The 12,152-nt window shown below is 43.7% G+C and overlaps 2 protein-coding genes across 5 annotated transcripts; one reads left to right on the plus strand and one right to left on the minus strand.

Annotated features, from left to right (window-relative positions):
- Nucleotides 1-1,292: 1,292 nt before the first annotated feature.
- LOC105180953 (uncharacterized) lies at nt 1,293-6,002 on the plus strand. The gene is made up of 5 exons (XM_011137342.3): nt 1,293-3,841; nt 4,176-4,441; nt 4,653-4,879; nt 5,035-5,235; nt 5,352-6,002. Exons 1-5 carry the CDS (start codon nt 3,309-3,311, stop codon nt 5,703-5,705), a joined length of 1,581 nt encoding a protein of 526 aa, XP_011135644.2. The 5' UTR covers nt 1,293-3,308; the 3' UTR covers nt 5,706-6,002.
- A 311-nt stretch (nt 6,003-6,313) lies between these two features.
- Pef (penta-EF-hand domain containing protein peflin) lies at nt 6,314-9,348 on the minus strand. Of its 4 annotated transcripts, none has more exons than XM_011137345.3 (7): nt 9,330-9,348; nt 8,894-9,037; nt 8,509-8,683; nt 8,125-8,403; nt 6,860-7,899; nt 6,617-6,663; nt 6,314-6,427 (listed from the first exon to the last, which is right to left on the minus strand). In XM_011137345.3, the coding sequence occupies exons 2-5, from the start codon at nt 8,903-8,905 to the stop codon at nt 7,808-7,810; spliced, it is 558 nt and encodes a 185-aa protein (XP_011135647.1). In that variant the 5' UTR covers nt 8,906-9,037; nt 9,330-9,348; the 3' UTR covers nt 6,314-6,427; nt 6,617-6,663; nt 6,860-7,807. The 4 variants fall into 4 exon arrangements, with proteins under 4 accessions (XP_011135647.1, XP_011135645.1, XP_011135646.1 ...); XM_011137343.3 differs by lacking the exon at nt 9,330-9,348 and adding an exon at nt 9,148-9,313; XM_011137344.3 differs by lacking the exon at nt 9,330-9,348 and adding an exon at nt 9,122-9,256.
- Nucleotides 9,349-12,152: the final 2,804 nt, after the last annotated feature.

A 12,152-nucleotide genomic window follows, 5' to 3' on the forward strand; every position in this document is an offset into this window, starting at 1 on the left:
CCGCCTTTCACACACGGAGCGAAGGATACGCGCGGGGATACCGCGAGCAGACCTTCCGTGTAATTAAGTAAAAATAGCCAGCGGCTCAGAGAGAGAGAAAGAGAGAGAGAGAGAGAGAGAGAGAAAGGAAGAGACGGCGCGTAAAATTTGTCGATACGCACAACGTGACCCTCGCGAGACGCGCTGGAATCACGGCGTGCGCGCGCGCGCGCGTAAAATCATCCCGCATGTCGCGTATCTGCACGCAGGATCTTCGCAGTCTCACGCGTCAACGGGCTTTATCGAAAGAACAAATAAGCTTGATAATCGCGCGAAGGTACGTTCGATGTACGTTCGATCGTGTCGGGCATTGTCGAAAGCCGGTCGAGAGGTGCCGATATGGTCAGACTTTATCGCTGGATTTCAATACACCCGATAAACTTTCGAGTATGAGGAGAGCCTGATTGCCGAGAGGAAACCTGTATCGAGGGACTCGCTCGCGCGCGGTGAGGAGGGCCAGAGGACGAGAGTGTCGAAGAGGGTGGAAGGGCGCACCGTCGGCGAAGGTGATTCATTAGTCGTACAACACGGAAGTGTTTGGACCATGCGGATTCTCGACATGTTCCCGCTCGTGCGTGTACACGTACGCGTGTGTGAGTGCGTGCGTGCGTGCGTGCGTGCGTGCGTGCGTGCGTGCGTGCATCGGGCAGGACCTCCGGGGCCAAAGCGAGCTCTCTCTTCGTGGGCCTCTGCGCCTTATTATGCGCGACGGAGGCCTCTCTCGAACGAGCCGAGCCAAGCCGAGCCGAGCCGAGCCGAGCCGAGTTTCGGCTGATTTTCGGCTCTTCTTAAAGCTTAAAGGACAGAATATATCGCGATAATTCTTCCCGTTCGATCGCGCGGATCTCAGAGTGCTCCTTTTTCTTTCTTTTTCTCTTAACTTGGCGTTGTCGCTCTCTTCTTCCCCCGTCCCGCCCCTCGCTCTCTCACCACGAGAGTCATCCACCTCGCCACGTACGTACGTGAGAAGTACCCCCTCAGGTAGGCAGGTGGAAACGGATGTAGGGATCGAGATGCGAGAAGGTAAGAATGGCTTCTTAATGCCGCGCCACGATCCACGCGCACGTTACCCCCTGTAGCTAATCTAGAATTTATGTCGCCTGTAACTTGGCGAGGCGCACTTTATTACGTCCGGAATATGAGAATTTCATCTACCGCGTGACCCCGCGACGGTGTGTCGAACGTGGGGTAACCTGATACACCACCTCGCCGGTAAATTCACGGTCGTGTTAGCGAGAGAGGGGGAGGGGGAGGGGAAGAGAGAGGGAGAATAGCTAGCTCCATCCGTTTCCGTTAGGTCTGGCGGAGCCGCGATATGTCGAGCTTATTCCGAGCGCGCATTCGGCGCCGCGCGAATAGCTTATTAAGTTGACCGGTGAATGTCGGCGCGAGCGCATTTGTCGCATATATCGCGAATTTTTCCTGACACAAATATATAAACACAAATGCCGGGCGGCAGCGGGCGAGGAGCGAGGTTTTCGTGCGTTAGAATTGCGTTCGAATTGAGACGCAGCATATTACGCAGTCGTATCGTTCGAGACCATCTCGATCTCTCCCGATCCGTCACTCGTGGTCAGCCTTGCGGCTCCCGCAAGTTCCCGCAAGTTCACCTCCGGCTTAGAAGCGCGCCATCGTGCTTATTAACCGCCGCGAGACCGTTCCCCCGTGTCGCAAGCGATAAAAGCGGGGTCGCCGTCGCGCGCATTCACGGCGCGGAATCATGAAGCCGTCGGCTTCGGTAAGAAGACCACCGAGCTGAGTCTGAGATTCCACCGGAGCATCCATTGGTAATCACGCCGGTGGGGTCTTCTCACGCATCTTCCCGCAAGGGAACCGCGAATTCTGCAAATTGCTTTCTGTTTCCTGATTCGTCGCGGCTCATTCTCCGCCTGCCGATCAAACGGCATCTTCGTCGAGTATAATCCGGAGAATCCGTCAGCCTTCCGTCGAAGCGGATTACGCGATGTGACGCCGGGTGTAATAGGATATAATAGGTCGCCCGGACTCTCTCTCTCTCTCTCTCTCTCTGTTCGCGCACGAACGAAGCGTCGAGCTTGCTCGCGTCGATCGTCGAAGAATGCGCGCTTCGTCGATTTCCAAAGCGGCGAAACTCACCGAGAAATGATCAGCCGGTCGGCCGGCCTCATCGCCAAGCGGAAACTCCGCTCCGACGTCGTGAACGCTCCGATTGTTCGGTCGTTAGTTAAGCACGAGTAAGTAAGACCCCATGGGTCTGATGCGCGTCGATTATACACACGTGCAAATTGATACGCTTTGAGAGTGTACGGCGCGGCGTTTGCCGCCGTGGAGACGTTTCTTGCGTGGCGTTGTCTTTTCATTGCGATTACCATCGGTCGTCAATTACGCTATCGCGAACGTCATGCCGCCAATTACGTTAAGGGAATGCTCCTACTTGGGGGATTTCTCCCTCCGTGCGCGCCGATTAATTACGTATAACGATGCACCCCCCGGTCGAATGAAATGTATCGGCGATATCAGCGCATTCGTATGCGCTGTGTGTGTGTGCGGGTCGGACGGGCCGAGTTCTCTACGGAGATTATATACCGCGGAGATTATATATTATACAATCGTGTAAGAAACGGTAAATCACGAAATGGATGTATCCGGATCGATCGACCGAGTGAAGAAACGAACACGAGGTGGTGCATTTATGATTTGTGCACTGTGCTACTTTTTTTCGCGATTCCGGCTGTATCGGCGATCGGCGACGCGATTACGAAACGTCGCGTTAAACCGTTCGAGAATTTGTACAAGTAAGTACCTTGCGGCCTTAGAAATGCTGATTTAAATCAGCACACCGATATGTCTAGTGAGTGTGACTCTGTCACTCTCTATCTATGTGCCGTTTATCTGCTTACCGCTTGCTCTTGAAAATCAACATTTTCAATGTTGATCTTGAACCATTGTCCATCTGAGACTTTTACACTGCAGGGATACTGAATAAAATTTGCCACTCGTATACGTGGCTGTCGCGCATCAGTTCCTCGCATGTTCATCAAACGTCGGAGACAATTTTCAATCGATGTTGACGCAACGTCTCCGACTTTACACAACTTGCACAAGTGATTCCCTGTCAAACTAGAATAATTTTCCTCAAGTTTACTGAAACTCCATCTGAGAAAACTTATCGTCGATCGAGAAGGAGAGTTTCCTCTTTCTCATCGATCCATAGGTATCAAACATTTCGTTTCCGACATGATTCCGCATCGATAGACGCATCGATAGATTCCTCACTTTGCTTGTAAGAAATGACGAAGCAAATTCGTCGTCGTTTAAACCGTCGAATGGCGAATCGAAAGCACGAAAGCGCTCCGCACGGGCAGCAGCGAATCTTTCGTGATTCAAGGCAAGTGCCGCGCGTGCGTTTGGCTCGCGGCCTCTGTTTCGGTGTTATTTTTAACTCGCTACGCTCTGTGTGTGATGAACGAGTTTCAAGTAGTTGGAAGCTCTCGAACGACCCGTGCGATCCACACGCGTGCGTTTCCTCGTTTCTCGGCGAGTTGTCGGTATGCGATTTTGAGATTTCCGTCCTTTTACCGTTTCGCTCTCATTCACGTTCATCTTGCCACGCGTTCAGCATGCCACAATCGATGGATCTTGTGAACTGTTCGGCAAAACGCACCCCCAAGAGTTGCTGTGGTCGTGAGACTGGAATGAGCAGCGAGCTCGGCAGCTGCGATCATATTTACGCGAGTTTAGTCGACTGCAACAGCAAAATAAATAACGAGGAAGTTGTTCCCGTCAACATCGAGACGGGAACGATAGTATCTACGAATAAACGGTAAGTGACACCTTCGGCATGTATAAAAAAGAAAATTATTCAAACGAATAAAATTGATCTGATATCGTATTATGTAAAGTTAGTCGTAAAGTATGCTAAAAATAGGATTGAGACGTTACTTTCGTACGATGCGTGACGCAAGAGACCTCGTAGATCTATTCTGTAACTTTTAACAACAATGTCACCATCGTCACCGCGCAGGTATAACGCAAAAGCTGCGAATGTCAAAAGCTGGGTAAGCTGACGATCTGGTAACTCTGGTTGCGCAACGACGACAACATTGCAACAACGCTGTCGTTAAAAGTTACCGTGCCTACTGATCATTTCTTTCCAGTAATGAAGATCCTAGAAGAAAGGCCGCTTCTTGGTCCACAAACTCCAAGATCTCGACGCGTCAGCCTTCGCCTGTTTTGGCTCACAAAGTGAACGGCGAAGTCGACGAAGCATCGCCGAGGGAGGTGACGTGTTCTCCGTACAGATTACCGCACGACGCTGACTTCCAGTGTCCCCGGTGTGGGAGGAGGATGGGAGAGCCTAGACTTCTACCTTGCTTGCACCCGATATGTTTGTCATGCGTCTACGACTTGATGAACAGCAGACGTGAGTTGTCGCAAGTTGTCGTATACTTTTGAAGCCAAGAACGGCCATTCAACGGCCAACGATAATCGATTGTTGCCACTGTAGTGTTCAATCGCGCTAATTAGCTAGATTAATCGTGCGAAACAGAGAGAGAGAGAGAGAGAGAGAGAGAGAGAGAGAGAGAGAAAGAGGGAGGGAGGAAGGGAAACGTGTCAACTTTCGTATGTTGCAGCCTTGTACGTTACTCCGAGCAGCGATACTACAGGAGACTACAGTCGAACGTACGCGACAACAATCAGCGTTCGCGAGACGTGTCCGTTGTGCGATTCGTACTTGCCGAACGTCAACTCCCCCATGCCGCCGCCGCATTATCCTCTGCAACATCGTCTAGTTATGGACACTGTACGGCGCAAACTGGTCAACAGAGTACTCTGCGACACCTGCGCAGCCGAGGTCCCGGTAAAACGATGCGCGATATATTGTCGCTTCGAATTGTCCTTTCATCCCGTTCTCTATGTCAGGAGATACGATTTTATGCGAAAAACAAGCTTTTCAGAACGGAATGCGAGTATAACGACAGAAATGTGTCGTGAATATTGGCTTTCTTTTTTAAGGCGCTCATACAGTGCTCCACGTGTTTGCGTAATTTTTGCTCGGAATGCGGCAGGCAGCACGAGCAACAGAGCATTGCGGATACGAGAACGACGAAACATTTAATGAGGCCGTTGTGGGAGGCCACCAGAGTACGACGGATGATTCTGTGCCAGACACATCCGATACATGCCTTGAGATTTTACTGCATCGCGTGTCAGCAGGTTTGACGAGACTCTTCTCTGTTAACGCACGCGATCGCACTATCGAAAGCAAAATGTATAGAAATATATTCAATGGCTTTTTGTGCAAACAATATTGAGAGCGCACGGTTTTCCAGGTGACATGTAAGGAATGCATGTGGAGCGTACAGCATAGAGGGCACGCCAGCGAAGACGCAGTTGGAGTGGGAAAACGAGCCAGTGTCTACCTGACAACAATGTTGCAAAGAGCGAGAGTAGTCTTGAATAATCTGTTAACTCAGTACGATTACGACGTATTTTCGAACAACACCTTCGAGGAGCAGCAAAACGTAGAAAAATCTTATAGGTACGTATGTCTGATTTTACTTTTGTATGTCGTAAACCAGCAACTATACGAGTTGCTGCACACTTCGAGCGAACGTGACTACGCAGCCGTCCTGCGATATAATATAATTTATAATATATGGGACCACACAAAAATCTCATCTTAATATCGTTGTACTAAAGTGCAATTGTCATGTGATCGGTATGATAGCAGTGAACGAACGAGTAAACTTGAAAGAAAAACAAATGCTACGACGTAACTGTCATTTGAGGTACGAAGTATATTATACATTCCAAGGATTCGTAATTTAGTGTGTAACTTGTCTAGGCTTAGTTACGTATATTTTGTGGACATTTGTAGTTAGTTAAAAAATATTAATGTAACGCAAATATAAATTTATAGTCTCATCATCCCATCACTACTATTCTCCTTCTCCCCGATAAGAATGTTTTTCTGCGACTTTAAAATTATTAATTTTAATTATTAACAACACGATTCACAGAGAATACGAATAATAATTTCGCAGTACTTGGATTACGATAAATTTCTTCTTTAATATTATAACAGTAAGTCTCCGAACAGTTCCCATTTTTCCAGCTTCATCGCTTGAAGAAAATGCGAGCTTTAAGAAATTCTACGCTCTGAAGTGATACTTTTACCTTTTTCTGCGTAATTTATATCCGCCGAGAAAAAGCGAGAATAATCGAATAAAATTTTCTACCCAGAGAAAACATTGCTTTTATTATCTTATTAAGACTTACAGCGTAAGTTGATGTATAGGTTTTCGCATGATTAAGCAACGTCCGTTGCGCAATACAGATCCACAGCAAGACCAGTGGTTAACACCGGGATGTCCGACGTGTCCATGACCGCAACCTCTATATCCACCTTTATAGAAAAAAATCAAAACATTCTTGCTTATCGCTTATAAACACGAGATACCTTAAATTCTGTCTTTACAAATTTTAAACGCTTCTCGTTGAACTTTTTGCTCATAATGTACATGATCTACAGCTACTGTTTGTTGTGTGTTTGATGATCTCATTAATATATTAGCAAAGTTGAAGTGATACTTACCGGGCATAGTGCCTCTACAACCGCAGATTACTTCTTTCTTCCCTCCGCTAGAACAAAATGTGCAGCAATGATAGATGCCACTATGAGTGAGTCTCGAAGCCGATAATCTCGCGTTCCTACACCAACGTTCTACGGCAGAATAGAATTCTGCTACTATCTTCCACAAGAGATACGCAAAACATATATATATATACATATATATATATACACATGTATATATACATATAGATGTAAAGTACGTACCATCTTCTCTGTCTGCATTTACGTTCGTCACACCCAACTTATTTAATCTCCTCACTATTATGCCGGCGAGCGTTAGTACTTCTATCTCCGAATCGTCGGCAAGCAAGTCGTTCGCCAGCGAAATAGCGTCTAGAAGATACCTTGCTCTTCGTAATCGATCGTATTCTTGTATTCTCTCTCGGGCTCGTTTCACGTGGTACAATAAAATATTGTAGTCCCACAAATTAGGAAAGTCTTCCGCGCTACTCTCAGCATATCTAAATCAGAGAAACTTTTGCTTACTCACGTAAGCCTGTGGAATAAAATAATCTACATAAAGACAGTGTAATATAGACACATGTGCTAGACATTGTAGATGTTGGCTAATAAAAATTGTTTAAGACAATGACAGTACAATGATAAATTTGAACAATCGTAACGTTTCCTTTTTACATTGTGTTTAATAATAAATATATATATATATATATGCGTGTGTGTGTCTGTGTGTTATGAGATGTTATACAAAATATTACACGATGAAAACATTGTCATGTGATATTTATCTTCATCTTAACGTATCGATATCATCTCTGTTATCATACGAATATACAAGATAGATATACTTTTGTCATTTGAGGTACTGATGTGACGACGCATCGGCCGAATCGGTAAGACACGATTTAAGCGCTTATGTTTACTAATAAATATCTAATTTAGGAAGATGTTACGCAATTAAATTAAAATGTTAAACCTAAATAAAACTTAATCGTACCGCAAGCCATAAAAAAGTAAATTGTTAAGTATGAATAAGTTGTATGGGCTTGAATATATTATACATAAATTTACATCTTCTTTGCATTATTTCCTGAAATAGAAAAATACTATTCGCAATGCAAGCTATATCTACAACAATTCTTCAGTGTGTAAGTGATAAAGAGTGCTCTGGTCGTCTTGTCGCTGGAATCTGTATTATATGCTGCAATTAAGAGCCACTCCTAAGAAATCTTCAAATCCGATGGTGATTGATCCAATTTGATCTGTATCTCTTGCTCTAAATGCTTCTGTAACATGACACATATTTTTATAAAAAAAAAAGAGGCTAGATTCTGTTCCAAAGTAATTATCAAATTGTTATCATAAGTATTATTTTAAGATATTTAATATAAAGTAGCAACTTTGGTATACATTGATAAGTCGAAATATAATTCAATAGTTCAATATTACCTCTATATTATATATATATATATATAATTATATATTTTATGCATAGGCAAAAGTTTAATTACCTGTAAACCTTTGTATCTGAACACATAACACTATGAACTGATCAACAGTGATGGACTGATGACCATGAAGATCACTCTTTTTTATAAGAAATTGTATGAACTCTGGACTAAGTTTATAACCCATTTGTGTCAGAGCTGCGCTTAATTCGTTCTCTTGTATACTGCCTGAATTATCATGGTCAAAACCACGAAAAACACCCAGCCAAGCATTCACATAATTGAATAAAGCTTGAAATTCTGATATATTTATTGTGCCGCTCTTTTCTTTATCAAACATACCTGGTGATCAAATAAAATGATCTTTGCCAAAAAGACCCAATTATTATCTTAACCATAGGTTAACGTACTATTAATAGTTAACTTTAAAAACAGTAACAAGCATACCAATCATTAATTTACACGCTGTGTCAGAGAAAGTACCACCCTGACCATTAGCTAATACTGACTGCAGTTCTGTGGCTGTTATTCGCCCACTCCCATCTCTGTCCACTGTGGAGAACCATCGTTGGACATCAGGATTTACCTGAGATTCGACAGCAGTGGAGCCATACATTGCGTCCTTCAAGAAACAAATAGGATATGCGTAAATGTACAGATTTCGATAAATTGCAGCATAAATTGAGGCTCATTTTTTTTTTACGATAATTATCAATACGCTAAAAATGTCAATGTTTGTGAATAAATCAATAATAGCAAAAATCACAAGAAAATAACGAAATGTGTGGCGACCATCTTCGTCAATGTTAATAAGGTTATTGCTTCTAATTACCGGATATGCCATGATTAAAACTCCCTTTAATCACACGAGAGCATACAAATTATGCTGCAAAGTGCTTTTTCTTAAATTGTCACCACAAGATTCCCGATTAACGATGACGTTACACGCCAATAGCGTACTTTATCGGAGAATGCACTGTAACAAATGAAAAAAGTCTTGATTCTTGTGACGTAAATATCACGATGTTTCTATATTTGCAATTAATTTTAGTTTCCACACAATTTTCAATATAAATTTCTTCTCACGTATCAATCACTCTACAGCTCCCGATGGCGTTGCGATCTCAAACCATTAATTTGCATAGAATATGTGTATATTAGATAAGCGTGATAAAAATGTTAAAATGTATTTTCAACTGCAAATGCACGGAGAGATTGACGAATCACGTATCTGATATAAAACACTATAGCTGCGTTGCGATATTCACCAGAGAAAAACCTGAAATCGGCCAACATGGCATTTTCTGCGACACCGACTTTCCGCATTGGGAAAGGACGCCATCTGCATCCATTTTGAGAGGGGACTACGATGCTACATCCACTTTCAGACGGTTCATGTCCGTGCTGCAACCATAGTTGCTATCTCTATGCTAGACTATGTCCGGAGGACTCTCTAAAAAGAGCGGGGGGGGGGAAGGAGGGGAGGAACAGGAAAAATAAAAGTACGTATTAAATATTAAATACATATCGCCGTATCAAAATCTCTTGTATAATAAACGGTTTGACACGTCTGGAGACGCATGATGTATCGTTGCCCGCGTCCCGTTCCCTTCTTCCTGCTTCTCAATTCAGCATCCCGTCCGCTCCGGACATTTGCTCGTGGCACTGACAGTGGCCATCGGTGAGCATTCGATTCGCTCGGAGGAGCACGCGTTAATTAACGCGACGAGATTCCGATTATAAATATCCCGCGAGTCGACGAAATATCTGAACTTTTAAAAAAAGCATCAAAGAAAATCACGTTGATGTTGTTATGGGTGAAATCTCACCCTGGTATATATTTTTTTATTTTCGAAATAAAAAAAGCCAAACGAATGTAATTAAATGTTATTTGTCATCATTGAATATTAGATGAAAAGTAGAAGAGTTATTGTCCGCAGCGGATAATCTAACGTTTAACAAGAACGAGACAAAATTCGCATGGGATGAAATTCCTCTGTTTAACGTTACCATGACCTTTAATTATTCTCCGAAAACGACGTCGCAACAACTTTAACACTCTGCACAATTAGTTGCTAACACATTTTCTAATCGTACACATTCCTCTTTAATTAACATAAAGCTAACAAATATCCGATGCTTCGACAAAATAATTTTCTTCATTTTCAATGATCAATAAATAGTAAATCAATATCGCGTACAGTTGAAAGGCCTCCTCGCATTCTCTTCGTTGTTTCGGAACCTTCGAGAAAAGAAGAGACGCCCAAGGGCAAGTCTCTCTTGCTTCAACCGCCGCCGAGGCCCGCAATGTTTACATCGCGCCGATTGTGTTGATCGGCTCGCGAGCGACGACACTTTTTGCCCTTCATATTATAATACTCGCGCGCCTCGCGTATTCCATCAGCCTCATTCCATCAGCAGCAGCCGTGCGCGATGCGCTCGTCACTTCCGTCTCGCGTAATTGAAAGAAATGTATCTCGTCGGTCCTCGAGATACTTAATCGGCATCGCGTCGGCATCGTGCTGATTAATCGTACGGTTGAATCGGCATTAGAAGCGTGAGCGAGTGAAATCCGGAGGACTCCAGCAGCCGGTAAGCAGGACGCCGACAGCGATACGTCACATTTCCAGGTATGTGGAATCATTTATTATGCGGGAGGTCTCCAATAACGAGAGCGGACGTTTGACGAATTTTCCGGGAATAAGAAGTCGGAATTTCGCGCTCGGCATTCACAATCCGTCATCATCCGACTAGTAATCATGACTTTATGAATCTGCAATTACTCTCGTCAATCTCTGTCTGTTTATCTATTTATTTCGTTGTTGTATACAAAAGATATTGATCCAGACAGAGACGGATAACGGTCCATGAACGCGAATTTCTAATTCATCATGTTCTCAATCAAACATTCTGAATAATTCCCAACTGTACGAATATACCAGTCTTGTGTAGAATATTCAACGTCATACCTTCTTCTTAGACTGCGACCTTTTTTTGTTTTCGGTCAGCGCTTCTTTCAAGTCTGTTCAACTCTCGTTACGGAATCTAAATTTAAATGTCCATTCGTAAAAGAGTATTTTCGAGAGCACACAACTGTTGTCTCCGCTTCTTGTTGTCATTTTTTTTCGTCAGCTCTTTCAAGAGCTCCAAGTCCTATCTAGACTGTCAATGTCAATGAAGAAAAAAAACCGTAACGAATATTCTCCACTTATCCCGACCAAAAATTCTTTCTCTACTGCTTATCAACCAGATAAGAACGCTAAATTTTTGTTCCAGACGTTGCGGGAAGCAAGTCCGGCGGGCGCGGATGCCGCACCGGAGGATCCGGTTCGGGCAGAGCAGAATCGGCCGGAAGGTAAAGTTTACAAGTTTCCTACACATCTATGTTCAACTCTTTACCTTTGCAACTTGTTCCTCATCAGCTCTCTTGAAAGTTTCATATCTCGTTTAAATTTTCTATGTTGGAACAAAAATATAAAGATAAAAATCCCATATCAAAATTTCCGTATTTTCGATTTGTCTCGATCAAAGATATTCTCTCTCTACTGCAGGTTATCAACTGGAAAAATTATTTTTCTGTTTCAGTTGTTGCGGAAAGCAGCAACAATCCGGCAGATGCGGATGCCGCACCGGAGGATCCGGTTCGGGCCAAGCAGAGTCGGTCGGAAGGTAAAATTTACAAGTTTCCTACACATCTGTATTCAACCATTTACGATCTTTGCCTTTGCAACTTGTTCCTCATCAGCTCTCTTGAAAGCTTCAAGTCTTATTTAAATTTTCAATATTGGAACAAAAATATGAAGATAAAAATTCCGTATCAAAATATTTCTGTATTTTCGATTCGTCCCAATCAAAGATGTTTTCTCTCTACTGCAGGTTATCAACTGGAAAATTATTTTTCTGTTTCAGTTGTTGCGGAAAGCAACAGCAATCCGGCGGACGCGGATGCCGCATCGGAGGATCCGATTCGGGCCAAGCAGAGTCGGCTTGAAGGTAAGTTTACAAGTTTACTATAGTCCTCTGTTTGACTCTTGGCGATCTAGAGCTGGGATATAATTTCCGCCTCGACTTGAATTACGATCGCAGAGGGT

This window comes from Harpegnathos saltator, unplaced genomic scaffold, assembly GCF_003227715.2.
Source record: "Harpegnathos saltator strain DR-91 unplaced genomic scaffold, Hsal_v8.6 scaffold785, whole genome shotgun sequence".
Lineage (NCBI taxonomy): Eukaryota > Metazoa > Arthropoda > Insecta > Hymenoptera > Formicidae > Harpegnathos > Harpegnathos saltator.